This window comes from Mixophyes fleayi, chromosome 10 (assembly GCF_038048845.1).
Source record: "Mixophyes fleayi isolate aMixFle1 chromosome 10, aMixFle1.hap1, whole genome shotgun sequence".
NCBI classification, from domain to species: domain Eukaryota; kingdom Metazoa; phylum Chordata; class Amphibia; order Anura; family Limnodynastidae; genus Mixophyes; species Mixophyes fleayi.
The window spans coordinates 33,968,920-33,988,516 of NC_134411.1; the positions used below are offsets into that span (position 1 = coordinate 33,968,920).

At 47.0% G+C, this 19,597-nt stretch overlaps 1 protein-coding gene across 7 annotated transcripts in view; it reads right to left on the bottom strand.

Moving 5' to 3' along the window:
• Positions 1-1,826: 1,826 nt before the first annotated feature.
• Positions 1,827-19,597, bottom strand: part of ACCS (1-aminocyclopropane-1-carboxylate synthase homolog (inactive)) — a 44,210-nt gene continuing 26,439 nt past the window's right edge. For 2 of the 7 annotated variants that reach the window (XM_075188364.1, XM_075188362.1), the window contains 11 exons: positions 18,483-18,552; positions 17,583-17,649; positions 17,297-17,394; positions 13,707-13,784; positions 13,482-13,582; positions 13,142-13,231; positions 12,771-12,816; positions 11,831-11,972; positions 10,548-10,690; positions 8,860-9,013; positions 1,827-7,227 (listed from right to left, as the gene is read on the bottom strand). In XM_075188364.1, coding sequence (XP_075044465.1) covers positions 6,950-7,227; positions 8,860-9,013; positions 10,548-10,690; positions 11,831-11,972; positions 12,771-12,816; positions 13,142-13,231; positions 13,482-13,582; positions 13,707-13,784; positions 17,297-17,394; positions 17,583-17,649; positions 18,483-18,552 — 1,267 coding nt within the window. In that variant the 3' untranslated portion in view covers positions 1,827-6,949. The remainder of the gene's footprint in view (positions 7,228-8,859; positions 9,014-10,547; positions 10,691-11,830; positions 11,973-12,770; positions 12,817-13,141; positions 13,232-13,481; positions 13,583-13,706; positions 13,785-17,296; positions 17,395-17,582; positions 17,650-18,482; positions 18,553-19,597) is intronic. The other 5 variants (XR_012679473.1, XR_012679472.1, XR_012679471.1 and 2 more) reach the window with 5 other exon arrangements.

Sequence of the window (19,597 nt, forward strand, 5' to 3'; positions counted from 1 at the left end):
CTTGATCTCCTTCCTCTAGCATTTCATTCTGTCCACTTTCACTATCAGACAGTTCAGTATCTGTCCCCCCCCCCCCACACAAATTGCGACGTGGTCAGCAATCCCAGAAACACATTTTATAACACAGAAAAGCGGTCGCCACCCTGTCCCGCCCAATGGCGCAGCGTGAAGAGGCCATTAGCTGCCATAACCAGGAAAATTGCCCAACGCCGCCCGATATATGTAGTCAACAAAAACAGTTGCGTTATACAAAAAAGATGTTGGATGTAGGTGGGCTATCTAACACTTTTTTTTAAAAAGCAAATTTAGTTTAGCATGTATTAATAAATGTAATTTTTTCCAGGACTTTGCTTGATTGAGCCAACAGGAGCAAAGAACACCTGCTGGACTCTGGCACCTAAGCACACAAGGACACTGCATGGGGCAGAGCCAATTATAAGTCACTGATAATGTGACATTAAGGAGCGAATTCAATTCCCCCCGAAGAACCGCCGCAAAAACTCTATTACTGTTATTACGGTAAATTTAACCCAGCGTTGAAACTACCGTAATAACGGTACTTAAGAGCACTATTACTGTAATAACGGTAATAGTGCACAGTATACGCTACTTTTTACAGTAACGCGGCCAACTGAAATTCCCCCTTAAGAGACGTAAAGTATTCAATGGACGAATATACGAAAACTTGTGCAAAAATAAAAAGATGTTTTCATTTGTGCAGCACAATTTAGCAAATATATGAACAGTTGCTATTTGTAATGAATAGATTTTCCTTATAAAGCTACAACACACGTTCTCTGTTTGCTCGCAGGCCTTTTCTTCGCTGTGGGCTGGACCATCTTTACGTGGCAGCACTGGGAGGAGATGCAGAGTAACAGGACTAGTTTTGGGTACTCCTATTGGCTGGGGGCTTCTGCTTGGTCATTATTGCTGGTGGTCTTCCCAGTCATTTACCTGACAGGTGAATGTGTAAGACTGAGAGATCAGAAGCCTCTTCACCTGTAATGTGAAAAAAAACCTCATGGACACAGCCAGAGACTGACATTCCTTCAGCGGAGATTTAAATTTCATCTTTGTTAAAGGTCCCTTTTAATCATGTTTATATGAAGAAGTGCGATGTCATCATTACTGGGAAATGTATTAATTACACGTACAGTCCCCCTGTTGTTATTTCCACAAGGCTGGAGAGTGGCCACACACCCACAGAAGACGTCAGACAACTTAGTCGCAGTGTGTACGGCCAATCACAAAGTGAACCAATCAGAACGGAACAGAACGGACAGGATAAAGGACAAGGTGTGCTGTTACCCGGCCAACCAAAACAAAGACGTTTCTTGCCATCTGCTCATTTGCCCTGATCAGTGAACCACGAGATCCGTGGCTGAATAAGTCACAGTGTACGGCCAAATCTGCCACTTATCTGGTTATCCAGTGGTTGAGCCAAAAGACCAAATATCACTGGGTGCAGTCAGTATGTTTCATTAGCCCTAATCTTCACTAAAATAATGTGAAACGAAACACAAAGGAGGCCAGATGTAGCTTCTGACCACCACGGCGTTCTAACGCTAGTAGTGAGCGCTGCAAGACTAGAGGTCCTGATCCCCCCAACAATACGTTAGGGCCCAATCATAAGAGGTGAAGAAAGAACGTTGTGAACGATACTCTCAAACATTATTAGTAAATATGCCCTATAACCAGATTATAAACCTTTTTTTTTATATAACAGAAAAGGTCATTAATGAAAAAGTGACTTTACTGCCACTAAAGACGATTCCTTCTTTTGCTCCCTGGCCTGAGAAGTGTCTCTAATGAACCAATACAACAAGCAGGGTGCACAAATCCTCTTTTTATTTCTGATTTTAGGACTCATAATGAATAGATCAGGCTACAACCATGTGTAGACATCTTTACAGTCAAAATAAACACGTGCAAGTTACATACAACCGTTCATCTTGGATCCATACTTAGAAGTCCAAGGAGGTTTTCCACCCCAGACAACTTTTTGTTCACTGAAACCTTTAAATCCCTTCAGATTCTTTGTTTACAACCAAGTCCGATCTTAAGACAGTACTGTATCCCCAATGAAGATGTGTCATATTCCAGGGCATCTATGCTCAAATAATAATGTTTAAGTTACAGAGACAGGTGAAACAATGATTTTGCAGAGAGACAAGTATTAACCAGTGATATAAAGGCGTAAAGATAAACCCCTTTAAATCAGTATTATGATGATGCCCACAGAAACGAGTTCACACTACCAGGACTTTTTATACTCACCCTGGTTACAAAATTTTGTTACTCACCCAGATTTTGGAAATTTTATGCAACATAAATAAAAAAAAACAACTTTAAGTTTCATTGTAAAAGTTTCATTAATAAGTGCTTTAATACATTGCAAAAGAGCTTGGACCGCTAGACAATGCGATTACAGGCTCTGTGGTAGGTGTATCCCGTAGAGCTATAAAGGTTAAGAGTGAACTACTTCCCTGTCAATCATCTCTTGTTTAAATATTTCCAGAAGCGGATCCTAAAATAGACATTTACTGGAGACAGAAAGTAGTAACATTACTGAACATCTTTAGGAGTTTCAGGAAGATACCGGATAAGAATTTGTTCTGTGGAAAGAATTATATATTTTTCTCCTACGCATCCCAGGCTTCCTGTGTTCAATCACTTACAGGACTAGCAAGAAGTCACTTATGAAAAGCCAGATGTTAGAACTTAGCTAATACAGGATTTAAAAGATTGTAAAGGATTTCATGGTGCTGTAATACTGACATGTACAACGCATACGACTTATAAAATATACTTTTTACATTAGACCAACCTCAAAGGTGAGTTGCTTTGTTGCAAAGAGCAGTGATAGTATTTACAATATACATACATAACGGCGCCAGGAACCTGTCTCACAAGGCAAACTAGTGAGGGGGATATTGATTGAAGTACATTTGTGCTAAAAAAAAAAAGTTCTAAATGCAATTTAAAGCAAGTTTTGGTCTAGATGATGTAAACCCCATAATTCTATCGCCATCGCTAACTCAATTATATAGACAACGTATATTATACTGCAGATTGAGACATAAAAATGGGACTTAAAAGGAAGCAACAGGAGATTAAGCAGGAGCAAAACACTACTGGAAATTAAAGGTGTTCAAAAGTTAAAAAAATATGTCTACCCCCCAAAAAATGGTTTAACTCACCAGGCAAATAGCAGAACAGTGAGAGTCCTATATTAAGGACTGACGCAGTTCTGGAATACTTAACTCGTTTCACCGGATTCTCTCCCGGCGGCAACAACAGGGGAAAGAGAATTTAGGTACCAAATCTGCTGTGTTGTCAATCGGGGGGGGGGAGACAATCTGGTAAAGGACCTCTCCCAAAAGGCAGGTCTTAGATTTTAGAGCCTGTTATAGACTAAGTGCAATGTTGTTGGAAAGAGGGACCAAGGAAGCAAAACAGGGGATGGCTTTTGAATCACTGTGAAGCAAAACACTTTTATATATAATGCATTCACCGAGTGATTCGTGGCTGCTCAATACGTCAAACACAATACACAAAACTGTCAGTTACAAAAAATAACACACCTGGAGGTCTTCACAACAGTTGTATAGTGAGGGGGTAAAACTGCATAATAAGGTTATTACCAGCGAGCTGTGATATCATAACTCACCCATTATAAAGTGATTTTGCACAGAAATGTATAGTAGGTGTATTATAAATTGTATTATAATTGGGTCGTGTCACTAGACAGGAAACACCTTTGTATCGTTCTCCGGAAGGAACCGTTTCAGTTAAACCACAAAAGTAGAAAATCCCTACAAGTGAAACGCTAGAAGCACAGAAATCTGTCACTATTGTCGTGTACAGATTTATATTTGAAAAAAATACAAAAAAACCGGATTCCTGTACACTGAGAATTTTACATCGACTATAAAGGATCGCTAAAAATAAAATATGTTATCTTATATAATAACATTCACAAATATATATGTAAAGGTTTCCGTACCTTGACAGGACTTGCGTTCATGATTGCTTCTGCAAGCTGCTGTTATCTTATATCAGTCATGTGATGTGTCAAAGAGGTTCACTGTCTTCAACAGATTTAATAAAACAGGGATGTTGCAAAAGCTTTATCATGGTTTCTGAAAAGCACTTGAAACGTTTACACTTATTTCTGAATGTCATTAGTTCTGTAAAGTACTTTTATATAATAAAACTTGCATATGAGGTTCGGTGGCCTGTAAGGGTCATTACACTTTATAAAACAGCTGCTGTGGGACCCCTAAACAGGTAGTGTTTTGAGGACGTAAAGCTGCATCCCAGATGGGCTGGAAAAAGACCCTATCCCCTGCCCTCCTCATACAGCCATTGTAAATGGGGGTGCTGTCATTTGTTTCAGAGCCCTGTAAGAAATTTGGGGCTGTGTGACACTATGGGCGGGGTCTGCTGTGGTCGCGTGGACCAATACGGAGTTGCAAGCATGGAGCTTGCAGCTTCCTATTGGTCCATGCAGACCACACCCCCTTTGTAGAATGTCAATCAAGCAGCGCTATTAACGGGAGTGCAGCATTAGCACGCAGGATCACGTCCAGCTCAGTCATGTACAGTAATTGAACAGTACATATTTAACGAGAGAGGGCAAAGACACTCGCCCACTTCTCCTACTCGTCCCATGCCACTTTATAGCTTTTGTCACGGTATGCTTTCCTTGCATTCATTTAATTTACCCTGGAATTATACACTTTAAGGCACTGGCAAAATAATACATGGTGGCAGAGGGGGGGGGGGGGGGTGACATAATGTCGGAGTGCTCAACGAGGGATTGTTAGATAGTAAAGGGTGGGAGGTTGGTTGCTTCACTGTTCCACCTGTTACTGCAAACTAGAATTGACAAAGTCAACAATTCCGCCAATCAGGTTAATAAGTGCAAAACTGCAGAGAGGTTTTCCCTGCGTCATACGTGATGTCTGTATGTTTAACAGAACATTTACAGACAGAGAACATATAAATAATAAAAGGAAAATACGAGTACATTATACACGAGACCTTTTGTGCTGAAATTTAAAACCTGTTGAGCTAGAGTTAAAAAACAACAACACACATTTGTGATCAAACAGGGATATCCCTAAGATCTGGCATGCATAAAGCCAGCGAGTATGTTAGACGTATACAGAAGTGTATTGTACGCGGCATATATGTCCCAGGTTGGGTAACATAACGCCTCTGAAGAGTCTGCTTGTAGCCATTCCCCTCCTCTGACCTGTCCTCTCATACTGTGAGACCCCTCCTCTGACCTGTCCTCCCATACTGTGGGACCCGTCCTCTGACCTGTCCCCCCATACTGTGGGACCCGTCCTCTGACCTGTCCCCCCATACTGTGAGACCCCTCCTCTGACCTGTCCTCCCATACTGTGAGACCCCTCCTCTGACCTGTCCTCCCATACTGTGGGACCCCTCCTCTGACCTGTCCCCCCATACTGTGAGACCCCTCCTCTGACCTGTCCTCTCATACTGTGGGACCCGTCCTCTGACCTGTCCCCCCATACTGTGAGACCCCTCCTCTGACCTGTCCTCCCATACTGTGAGACCCCTCCTCTGACCTGTCCTCCCATACTGTGGGACCCCTCCTCTGACCTGTCCCCCCATACTGTGAGACCCCTCCTCTGACCTGTCCCCCCATACTGTGAGACCCCTCCTCTGACCTGTCCTCCCATACTGTGAGACCCCTCCTCTGACCTGTCCTCTCATACTGTGAGACCCCTCCTCTAACCTGTCCTCCCATACTGTGGGACCCCTCCTCTAACCTGTCGCCCCATACTGTGAGACCCCTCCTCTGACCTGTCCTCCCATAATGTGGGACCCCTCCTCTGACCTGTCCTCTCATACTGGGGGACCTGTCCTCCCATATGGTGGGACCCCTCCTCTGACCTGTCCTCCCATACGGTGGGACCCCTCCTCTGACCTGTCCTCCCATACGGTGGGACCCCTCGTTATTTGGAGGTTGCAGAGTCCGGTGCAGTCAGACTCAGTCCTTCCAGACCTCACCTGAGCAGAATAGAAGCTTTGCGGGGCTTTCTTGGAGGCCTCTGTGCCCTAGGGGTGCGTATGTTAAAAAAGTAGCAAAACACTAAATAAATGAATAGTGACTGTGAGTTACTACGGCTCTCCGCTCTATTGAGGCGGCCTGGATGGACCGAGGTCACCATCTGTACAGTTAAAGATTTCCCCCCGTCCACGGTTAAGGAAGCAGGAGGGGAACCCACCTATTTGCTACATGGGGGAGGGGGAGCCAGATCAGAGAGGTTGGAGGGGGGGGGGGAGGGGAGGGGAGAATTGTACAAAACCAGAACTCTAGACAACCCCTTCCCAGGAATGAGTAAAAACAATAAAACCAAGTGAGTGCAGAACATGATTAGTGAAATCCCAGAATGCACCTGGGAAGGAAGAGCCGCCGACCACCTCAAAGATTCCATTTCAACGGGGATTAATTACCATGATATAAAGTCTCTGCTGTATTCTGCTTAATCAATTTTCTGAATTCACTGCCCTGATAAACTGCTTCAGAAGCTTTAAAATGTCTGTACTTTAATTTGATTGTTATAATTCCAGTTATATGACCCTATTAAAAAAAAAAAAATCTGCACCGTCGCAGATGCCCTGATCCAATGCTGGCCTGCTTCACTCTCCAGTCATCAGTCTTCCCATGGTAGTGTTGTAAAAGTTGCCCCATCACAGTGTATAGCCTGGGAGCAGCCATCTTGGATATCGAATGCTGAGCAGCGGCAGAACTCTGCGACGTTAATGGAAATTAATTCATCTCCAGCGGGGCCCAGCCCACCAGGACATCAGTGTAAAAGTAGGGACAGGAGTGACAATTGCTGAGTGACACCTTGTGCTTTTAGGAAACAGAGGAGGTACAGAACATATAGTGGAGCCCCCCACGTTCTGCTCACGGCTTCCCGATATACTTGCTGTAGACTTGGAAAACCTCCGGGTTCTGCTGGGCGAAGTTCTCCGCCGTGTTCCGCTGCAGCCAATCCGACGAGCGCATCTGGTCCTGCAGTTGGACTATGAGATCCCCCAGGTTGGAGCTGGACGGCTCGTGGTGGCTGGACACATAGATGACCTCATCCGTGCTGTCCGCTTTCCCGTCTTCCTCTACGTGGTTACGCTCCACCTGCATCTCCTTCTCCCTCAATTCCAGCACTTTGCGGATCCGCTGCATTCCTGGGAGGACACAATCATAGCTATGGGTTGTCAGAGGACAGTTTCATAAGCAAATGTCTAATGGTAAGTCAAACCCGTGTCCCAAAGGCGACTTACCTGAGGTCTGGCGTTCAGTTCCTCTGACGAGTCCCCTGATCTCCGTGACGTGCCTGCTGCTGCTCCCCTCGCTCCTGCACACTTCCGCATGGCAGCGTTTTATCCACCAACCACGAAGGGACAACGGCAGGCCACGGAGACTTAACGCCAGACCAAAGGTAAGTATGGGGATTGGGGTATAGATAGAAAACTCCAACCAAAGCTGAATATTTTATTGTTAGTTAAAACACTAATGAATATTTATCTTAAAATATCAGGGGCTTATCAGAAAGGGAACATATGTACTGTGTACTGCATAGTCGCAGACACTGCACGAAACAACTGATAGCAGAGAACAATAGCTGGGAGTGTTATCCGCACAGAGGCCGGCTCAATACTGCTCTTAATTTGATATTGCTCTCTTTGGAGAGATGTCTTTCTATTAGTAGCCTATTTTCTTTCTTACATAAGGAAAAGGGAAAATAACTACTGCATAAATAGATACCAAACTGTATTTTTATTTATTGTAATTTTAGGGGACAAACTGTCCAAATCTCCCTTTCTGACTCCATACAGTCATCACAGAGCCTCTCAAGGGCCAACCCCCCCTCCAAATATAATCATCTAGAAAAACATACCTCGCTCCCGTAGGTATTTTTTTAGGGGCGCATAGAAGATGCCCAAAAAAAAGTTTATAGTATATTTTCTTTTAGTGAATGGTATGATTACATTTAGGAAAAATAAGTGACCTCTCCCCCTTTCCCTGACCTCATTGCATCCACAGCTCTGGAATACCGAGTTCCGCCCTCTTGAGTTTCTCTTATTGGCCGATCCAATTCGTCCAATGGGTGGATCCTGTCATGTTTTCATTTTTCACACTATACCCATCACTTATTCTATCTTTCTGCAGTGTTTATTTTATTACTGTTTTCTTTTTACCCCATTTTAAATACTGTATCTACTTTAAGTATCATCATCATTACTTTATAATACTGCCTGGAATTCTCACACACGGATCAATAATATAATTTTCTTCCACATTGTCACCTGAATGCTGTGCTAGGAAGGTACAGACATAGGACATGAGATGTTGGGCAGCACGGTGGCCTAGTGGTTAGCACTTCTGCCTCACAGAACATGAGTTCAATTCCTGACCATGGCTTTATCTGTGTGGAGTTTGTATGTTCTCCCCGTGTTTGCGTGGGTTTCCTCTGGGTGCTCCGGTTTCCTCCCACACGCCAAAAACATACTGGTAGGTTAATTGGCTACTATTAAATTGCCCTTAGTCTCTCTTGGTCTGTATATGTATGTGTGTGTATGTGTGTATGTGTGTGTGTGTGTGTGTGTGTGTGTGTGTGTGTGTGTGTGTGTGTGTGTGTGTGTGTGTGTGTGTGTGTGTGTGTGTGTGTGTGTGTGTGTGCGTTAGGGAATTTAGACTGTAAGCTCCAATGGGGCAGGGACTGATGTGAGTGAGTTCTCTGTACAGCGCTGCGGAATTAGTGGTGCTATATAAATAAATAGATGATGATGATGATGATGAGATAAGACCGGACTTACCTAGCTGCAACCGATGGGTCTTGTCTGAGAATATAATTCTGAACCAGCCGGGCTCGGCACATTCAAAGGCTTTCCCGCAGGACAGCAGCACCTTGTTATCCAGAAAATGTCTCCAGAGTATAATCTCCTCCTCGAAGGTGGGAGCCCTCAGGTACTGCGGGAAACAACATTGACCGCGGTAAGCGGAGGTAGACAGCGCGTGCAGCGAACCGCACTGGCGGACGTTTCTGCTAAACAATACAAGCGGTTATGGCGTCCTGACTTGAATCTATATTTTCATAAATTGTATTTTTATTTATGGTGATAACCGATAAGACAAAATAAAATATATGAATTTAATTCAACTTAACATTTTCAACAATACTGTACATATAAATAATAATCATAAAACATAGAGGATGAAACAGATAAACAACGCGAGATACGGTTTCCTGGGTAAAACTGTGTCTATAGGATGTTATAATACTCTGAAAAAAGTGCAGCAATTAATACTCAGTTTAGAAAGCAATGAAGAATATTCTCAGATTTAGTAGAACATAAATAAAAAAAAACATATGGGATTAAAATATAACTCTATATAAAACTTATAGTACAGCACCGGAAAGAGCTCAGTGGGTTATAAATAACTCATGCTTTGATTTTTTTTGTGTCGTTTTGCCAGATCAGCTAGGGTCCCAATGCCTGTAACATTACATGCCCTGTACTCTAACCACTGCCAGGCCCAGCGGTTGTTGATGCCCCTCCCCTGACAACCTCTAATTCATGCCAAAGGGAAGTTTAGCGGGGAGACGTTGACATCGATCTGTGTTGTGTGAAACACACAAGTGGTTAGAGGGGTAGAGCGTCATGTGCCCACTATGGGCGATCACAGGCGTACGCCGGGTAACGTACTTTACTGAACCCCACCATATACCACTTTATACACTTTGGGCGGTTATATTCTTTAATGAATGTCAGACTTTGCGTCTGTGTGTCAAAAAAATTATGTATTTACCTTTTTTTATTGTGCAAAGCAGGAGACAAAAGTTTGTTAATCTGTTTGAAAGTAATAAAAATAAAAAATGTTTTTTTTGTTCAGTTTAAATAAATAAAATAAACGTTTTTTGTTAACTTTTTACCATAATAAAATGAGAAAGTGCTACTGAAGATTTATAACCAATTGCCAAAACATCTAATTTCGTAGCATGGATATCTCTGGAGTATAAACCTTCTTCATTCTGAGCCAATACAAGTGAGCCAGATAATATGAACACTATCCAGTGATAATGTGATATTAAATACTGAGATTATCTAGCGGATTGTCTATGTCGGTGATGTGCATTGGGTGTGGATGTCACTTAATTAAGTCCTGGTTTTGCACAAATTTACTTTTCTGTACCTTTATAATTTCACTAGTTACTTATATTCTATGCAGTACAAAGCATAATCCCACTTCTAACACCATCCACAGTGTTTAGACGGAGCATTCAAGAGCCAGTCAGCCAATTCCAGGAACCCAAAGGGTCTTTTAAAGCAGCTAATTCAATAGAAAAGTAATATTTTTAGGCGCGTTGGCTCCCTGTATAAGTTTTACACATTATAATCCATGTACACCCAAAGTGATAAATCCTTGTATGTACAGTTGGCCTGTGAGCCACAAATATGCTGTATAGAAATATATATAACTGTTGCTGCTTTCAGCCTCTGACCTTGCGGAAGTCGATCCAAATGAAGAATCCAGCGCTGCAGTTGAGAAAAGGAACCCCCAGAGAGCGCAGCTCGCCCGCCACGTACGCATGGGCAGCCCGCAAGCGAGCGTGATTCACCCGCAAGTAAACTTGGTTAATCCAGTCTAAGCAATAAAGAGGGGAAAGTCTGAACTTCTGCAATATCTTATATACTGTACACACAGGTCCTCCCTGGGGGACGTACACGGTACACACAGCTCCTCCCCGGGGGACGTACACAGTACACACTGCTCCTCCCCGGGGGACGTACACGGTACACACAGCTCCTCCCCGGGGACGTACATAGTACACACAGCTCCTCCCCGGGGACGTACACAGTACACACAGCTCCTCCCCGGGGGACGTACACAGTACACACAGCTCCTCCCCGGGGACGTACATAGTACACACAGCTCCTCCCCGGGGACGTACACAGTACATACAGCTCCTCCCCGGGGGACATACATAGTACACACAGCTCCTCCCCGGGGGACGTACACAGTACACACAGCTCCTCCCCGGGGACGTACATAGTACACACAGCTCCTCCCCGGGGGACGTACACACAGCTCCTCCCCGGGGACGTACACACAGCTCCTCCCCGGAGGACGTACACGGTACACACAGCTCCTCCCCGGGGGACGTACACAGTACACACAGCTCCTCCCCGGGGGACGTACATAGTACACACAGCTCCTCCCCGGGGGACATACACAGTACACACAGCTCCTCCCCGGGGGACGTACACAGTACACACAGCTCCTCCCCGGGGGACGTACACAGTACACACAGCTCCTCCCCGGGGGACGTACACAGTACACACAGCTCAGGGGACGCACACAGTACACACAGCTCCTCCCCTGGGGACGTACACATAGCTCCTCCCCGGGGGACGTACACAGTACACACAGCTCCTCCCCGGGGGACGTACACAGTACACACAGCTCAGGGGACGCACACAGTACACACAGCTCCTCCCCTGGGGACGTACACACAGCTCCTCCCCGGGGGACGTACACGGTACACACAGCTCAGGGGACGCACACGGGACGCACACAGCTCAGGGGACGCACACAGCTCAGGGGACGCACACAGTACACACAGCTCAGGGGACGCACACAGTACACACAGCTCAGGGGACGCACACAGTACACACAGCTCCTCCCCGGAGGACGTACACAGTAACAGTACATACTGGGATAACTGTATAGAGTGACAATCAATAAATGGAATTTTATCTCATTACATGTATGACATGATCTCACCCCTGTCACGCAGCAGCTGAGCTAGTTGGTATTGAACAGGGCCACAGACCCCATGGAAGTAACAGAGAGAGGCGACACCATTGCAGACATCCTGATTCTGAGAGTACAACGTCCCAAAGCGGATTCCCGAGACAGCAAAATCCTACAGAGAAGGATTACGCAATGAGAGCTCGCTGGGGAACGAGACTTATTAGCAGAGATTGATACAAATGTCTGGATGCCTCATAACTTCATATGTTCATAAACCATAAGCGGATGTCCGCCCTCCCAGACCTTCCCAACCTATCGTCTTCCTGAAATCTCCCCTGTAAGCCCAACAAGGTGCCTGGTACACTCATGTCCGGGGACCTTGTGAATAGCGCCCAACACGTGTGACCACAAACGTGGCCCCGAAGCTTCCAAGTACGGAGCCAAATGCAGTGAAGACTTTATATCACACTAGGCTATGAATACATAACCCAGTGTCGAAAATCAAGTACTGTGCTTGGAAAATAAGGATTCACCTCCCTATATTCATGTTTCTTCCCCCTCATAGAACAGGGTCACCAGTCATGTTACATGTTAGATCAACATCTTATCGCTAGTCTCACACAATCTGTATCACATACTAATACACACGTCCTCGGTGCCTCCCACACACGGATTAAAGCAAACCTGTAACTTAGACACCATGGAGGCGGCCATTTTGTGAGTTGATCCAATATCCGTGAGTGTGAAGCCTATCTATTCACTGGGATCCAGTGACCTCACTGAGACACGAGGCAGAAAAGCACCTCATGCCTCAACCATTTCACAAGTTATCTGTCAATAGGTAGGCGGTGTTCTCATGTCGACTGGCTCAGCTCACAAGATGGCTGCCTCCACCAAGCGCAGACAACAGCTACATCTGAAAGACCAACATTTATCTGCTCCCGAGTGACATAATGCGCTAATTACTCACCTTACTGATTCCCCACATGATGTGAGTCCTCTGTGGGTCAGGAAGCCTAAGAACACACAGAGAGGAGCAATGTGATGTGACTATAATGGAGCATACAGCACAGGGGTATAGGGGGCAGAACATGGTAGACTGAGACACTGAGGGGTGAGACACTGGGAGGGCGAGACACTGGGAGGGCGAGACACTGGGAGGGCGAGACACTGGGAGGGCGAGACACTGGGAGGGCGAGACACCGAGGGGCTGAGATACCGAGGGGGTGTGACACCGAGGGGGTGTGACACCGAGGGGTGTGACATGTGAGACATTGAGGGTGGGAGGGGTGACAGACACTAAGACTATCTTACAGGGAGTGATATAAAACATAATCTTACTTATCGAGGCTCAAAACACTCTGGAATGTCGCAGATTCATCAAAGACAGACAGCATGTAAATCTCATCCACGATGACGTGCAGGGAGTGCCTGAGAGACAAGAAGACAACAAATCACTGACGTGTTATCATCACACATAGAACAGAAATAAAGTGTTAGAAAACGAAATTCCACCCCTTACGCTGAAAACAGAATTCTTATTATAGCCACAAGGTGGCGCTCTCTGAACTCTCGTTTCCAGATCACTCTGGTTAGAAGGAATATTAACAAACTGAGTTACTAAACACTTAAATGTGACACGTACAGGACAATCTGACACATAACACAGACTTCACTTTACCGTTTGGAAAATTCCAAAAATTCCATCATTTCGGAAGCAGAGTAAATGTCTCCAAGGGGGTTGTGAGGATTTATCAGGATAAGAGCCTTCACATTGGTGCCCTGGAAGAAAAGACAACACACATGACAGCGTTTAGCTTCAATGCAACCAGCAGAGGGCGCTGTACCCTGGGATATGTAGAATACAGCACTGGGAACAGGTATCAGGGCCATCAACCAGACTCACCTCCTCTCTGGCGGTTTGTAGGGCCGACTCCATTTTCGGGACAGTTAGTTGAAAAGGACGGTTTCCTGGGGGAGTTATCTGAGAACCAGACAGAGGAGACACATTTAATTCTCACTAGCATCACATCTTCCTCTCCTTACACACACAGTGTATCCCCGCTGCAATCCGCCTGCCACACTCAGCGTACTGCAGATCATAGTGCCGCCCCACCTGCCACACTCAGCGTACAGCGTATCATAGTGCCGCCCCACCTGCCACACTCAGCGTACAGCGGATCATAGTGCCGTCCCACCTGCCACACTCAGCGTACAGCGGATCATAGTGCCGCCCCACCTGCCACACTCAGCGTACAGCGGATCATAGTGCCGTCCCACCTGCCACACTCAGCGTACAGCGGATCATAGTGCCGCCCCACCTGCCACACTCAGCGTACAGCGTATCATAGTGCCGTCCCACCTGCCACACTCAGCATACAGCGTATCATAGTGCCGTCCCACCTGCCACACTCAGCGTACAGCGGATCATAGTGCCGCCCCACCTGCCACACTCAGCGTACAGCGTATCATAGTGCCGTCCCACCTGCCACACTCAGCGCACAGTGGATCATAGTGCCGCCCCACCTGCCACACTCAGCGTACAGCGGATCATAGTGCCGTCCCACCTGCCACACTCAGCGCACAGTGGATCATAGTGCCGTCCCACCTGTCACACTCAGCGTACAGCGGATCATAGTGCCGTCCCACCTGTCACACTCAGCGTACAGCGTATCATAGTGCCGTCCCACCTGCCACACAGCGTACAGCGGATCATAGTGCCGTCCCACCTGCCACACTCAGCGCACAGTGGATCATAGTGCCGTCCCACCTGCCACACTCAGCGTACAGCGGATCATAGTGCCGCCCCACCTGCCACACTCAGCGTACAGCGGATCATAGTGCCGTCCCACCTGTCACACTCAGCGCACAGTGGATCATAGTGCCGTCCCACCTGCCACACTCAGCGCACAGTGGATCATAGTGCCGTCCTACCTTACACACTCAGCGCACAGTGGATCATAGTGCCGTCCTACCTTACACACTCAGCGCACAGTGGATCATAGTGCCGTCCCACCTGCCACACTCAGCGTACAGCGGATCATAGTGCCGTCCTACCTGCCACACTCAGCATACAGCGGATCATAGCGCCGTCCCACCTACAACACTCAGCGTACAGCGTATCATAGTGCCGTCCCACCTGCCACACTCAGCGTACAGCGGATCATAGTGCCGTCCACCTGCCACACTCAGCGTACAGCGGATCATAGTGCCGTCCCACCTGCCACACTCAGCGTACAGCGTATCATAGTGCCGTCCCACCTGCCACACTCAGCGTACAGCGGATCATAGTGCCGTCCACCTGCCACACTCAGCGTACAGCGGATCATAGTGCCGTCCACCTGCCACACTCAGCGTACAGCGGATCATAGCGCCGTCCCACCTGCCACACTCAGCGTACAGCGTATCATAGTGCCGTCCCACCTACCACACTCAGCGTACAGCGTATCATAGTGCCGTCCCACCTGCCACACTCAGCGTACAGCGAATCATAGTGCCGTCCACCTGCCACACTCAGCATACAGCGTATCATAGTGCCGTCCCACCTGCCACACTCAGCGTACAGCGAATCATAGTGCCGTCCTACCTCACACACTCAGCGTACAGCGGATCATAGTGCCGTCCACCTGCCACACTCAGCGTACAGCGGATCATAGTGCCGTCCACCTGCCACACTCAGCGTACAGCGGATCATAGCGCCGTCCCACCTACCACACTCAGCGTACAGCGTATCATAGTGCCGTCCCACCTGCCACACTCAGCGTACAGCGAATCATAGTGCCGTCCACCTGCCACACTCAGCATACAGCGTATCATAGTGCCGTCCCACCTGCCACACTCAGCGTACAGCGAATCATAGTGCCGTCCTACCTCACACACTCAGCGTACAGCGGATCATAGTGCCGTCCCACCTGCCACACTCAGCGTACAGTGGATCATAGTGCCGTCGCACCTGACACACTCAGCGTACAGTGGATCATAGTGCCGTCCCACCTGACACACTCAGCGTACAGTGGATCATAGTGCCATCCCACCTGACATACTCCGCGTACAGCGAATCATAGTGCCGTCCCACCTTACACACTCAGCGTACAGTGGATCATAGTGCCGTCCACCTGCCACACTCAGCGTACAGCGGATCATAGTGCCGCCCCACCTGCCACACTCAGCGTACAGCGGATCATAGTGCCGTCCCACCTGCCACACTCAGCGTACAGCGTATCATAGTGCCGTCCCACCTGCCACACTCAGCGTACAGCGTATCATAGTGCCGTCCCACCTGCCACACTCAGCGTACAGCGGATCATAGTGCCGTCCACCTGCCACACTCAGCGTACAGCGGATCATAGTGCCGTCCACCTGCCACACTCAGCGTACAGCGGATCATAGCGCCGTCCCACCTGCCACACTCAGCGTACAGCGTATCATAGTGCCGTCCCACCTACCACACTCAGCGTACAGCGTATCATAGTGCCGTCCCACCTGCCACACTCAGCGTACAGCGAATCATAGTGCCGTCCACCTGCCACACTCAGCATACAGCGTATCATAGTGCCGTCCCACCTGCCACACTCAGCGTACAGCGAATCATAGTGCCGTCCTACCTCACACACTCAGCGTACAGCGGATCATAGTGCCGTCGCACCTGACACACTCAGCGTACAGTGGATCATAGTGCCGTCCCACCTGACACACTCAGCGTACAGTGGATCATAGTGCCATCCCACCTGACATACTCCGCGTACAGCGAATCATAGTGCCGTCCTACCTGACACACTCAGCGTACAGTGGATCATAGTGCCATCCCACCTTACACACTCATCGTACTGCAGATCATAGTGCCGTCCTACCTTACACACTCGGTGTACAGCGTATCATAGTGCCGTCCCAAATGACACACTCAGCGTACAGTGGATCATAGTGCCGTCCCACCTTACACTCAGCGTACTGCAGATCATAGTGCCGTCCCACCTTACACACTCAGAGTACTGCAGATCATAGTGCCTTCCTACCTTACACACTCAGCGTACAGTGGATCATAGTGCCATCCCACCTGACACACTCAGCGTACAGTGGATCATAGTGCCGTCCTACATTACACACTCAGCGTACAGCGGATCATAGTGCCGTCCTACCTTACACACTCAGCGTACAGTGGATCATAGTGCCATCCCACCTTACACACTCAGCGTACAGTGGATCATAGTGCCGTCCTACCTTACACACTCAGCGTACAGTGGATCATAGTGCCATCCCACCTTACACACTCAGCGTACAGTGGATCATAGTGCCGTCCTACCTTACACACTCAGCGTACAGCGGATCATAGTGCCATCCTACCTTACACACTCAGCGTACAGCGGATCATAGTGCCGTCCTACCTTACACACTCAGCGTACAGCGGATCACAGTGCCGTCCCACCTTACACACTCAGCACACAGCGGATCCTTATAACAATAAGCCTAGCCCTCCAGCAGATCATAATCAGCCCTCACCTTGCTCTCTAAGTGCACGTAGACCAGCTTAATGCCGCTGTACAGGAATATACTTTGTGTGATTCCTCCGTAGAACGGGGTGGCGATCAAAATCGCATCTGCAAATGCAAAACACAATGAGAAGCTGCTCTGTGAGCGACGGGACAATGACACAAATCTATCATCCAGCGTTCAGTATAACAGCGGAGATGAGTGTAATGTGGAGACCGAACCGGATGAAAAAAAAACAACATACAAAAACAATCTGACCCTCAATGAAACGAACGGTTATTGGCCGTCAGCTTACCTCCAGGATCGCACAGAACCGCGGCCAGAGACGAGAACAGGGAGCCGCAGCCATTTAATATAACCACCTGAGAAAACACACAATGTATCAGTGCGCCAGTTATATCTCCTGTTACACCCTGTGCCCTATGCACCAAACTCCTCCGTGAGATGAGGAGAGCTGGAACCTGGCCCAGGAAAGACCATAGTATATTACGGGCTCAGGGGCAAACACAGAATTTGTAGAGTGGTTTCCACACCACGCCGCCAGTGGGCGTGACCAGCATGCATGGGGGCGTGGCTATAATTTTAGACAGTACTTGGCTGCTCTCCAACTCTCCCTATCCCCATAATACACATGGGCAATGCTGCATGCACTACTGTTAGGTGCACGCAGCTCTCCCTTTTCAAGCAGAGCCGTGTGAAGCGGTGACAGGGTTCAGCCACCTCAATTATACAGTGCCCCAGGCTTGCAGGAAGTTTCCAGGCACTAGGAAACCCCCCTAGGTTTGCCTATGGGACTCCCTCCTAGTTAAGCCCTGCACGGAGGAATGCAGTTGTTTATTACATAGCGCACAACGCAAATAAGCAGATAAACAGAAAATGTAACACCCGGGGTAAATGGAATAATCTGCAGTTCTAGCAAATCGTAGATATCCTGCGACTTTGCCAGGCAAATTTAAAACGGCAATGTGTTTAATTGTAAAACTTGCTTTTAAACACATTGCAATTTCAAATTTGCCCGGCAAAGTCGTCGAATATCGGAGATTTGCTAGAATTGCAGTTTAATACACTTACCCCCCGGCTCTCTTGTATATAACCCCCGGAACAGTGAGTGGTTCAGGACAACACAGGACCCTCCCTATTAAGACACAAGAGAAGACTTCCCTGATACCCTCTGAAAAATAAATGCATTACTTACATTTTCTGGATTTAAAGGTTCTGGTGCCTTACAGTAATACGTTAGGAAACGGGAAACTTCTTCCCTTAAACTGAAATAGAAAAGAAGGAGTTTTTGTTTTTTCCCAATCAGTATGCACAGGGTGAAACATTGCTTTTAGCACTAAGGAGACCAAACACGACTTCAACTAAAAGCTTGCAGCGATTTCCATGCTCCGAGGGCGAGCTAAAGGGATCGTCCCCCTTCAAATAGTTATGTTCTGACTTGTACCTTCTCACCAATAACTTTGACCAAATACATTGCATCATCGTCCTTCTGTGCTTCCCAGTCACGCTTTTATATAATCAATTATTTATTTTTATTACTGTGCAATAGGCTCTGTCGTCTTCCCAGGATGGGAAGCAATTATATCCAAAGACTAGCTCTTGCTGCCTTCAAGGAGAACGCAAATAAATAACCGATAATAGAAAAAAAAAAACTTGGCTGAAAAACACAGAGAAGCAAGAACGATACAGCAATGTCTTGAGTGAAAGCAGCAGGAGGGTGTGTACAAACCAAAACGTCAAAGACGTCTGAATGGACCCGGGGCCCGATTTATTAAGGATCTTAACTTGAGAAACTTCTTATTTCAGTCTCCTGGACAAAACCATGTTACAATGCAAGGGGTGCAAATTAGTATTCTGTTTTGCACATAAGTTAAATACTGACTGTTTTTTCATGTAGCACACAAATATCAACTTTAAATTTCAGTGTACAAATAAGCTATCAAGTATTTGTGTGCTACATGAAAAAACAGTCAGTATTTAACTTATGTGCAAAACAGAATACTAATTTGCACCCCTTGCATTGTAACATGGTTTTGTCCAGGAGACTGAAAAAAGAAACTTCTTAATTTAAGATCAGGCCCTTGGGTTTTATAACCACACTGTCACACTATAGTCATACACCCTGACACGTTCAGAAGATGAGGAATACATTAGAACCTCTCAAGGGGGTTTTTTAACTTAAACAATTAAATGTAAAAGGCCAGCACAGTCTATATTGCAAATCAGACACCTTGATAGGGGCGACCATGCCCTAGCTAAAAATGTTGGTTAGAGGCACTTTCTAACAGGGTGTATCTAACAGGTACCGTA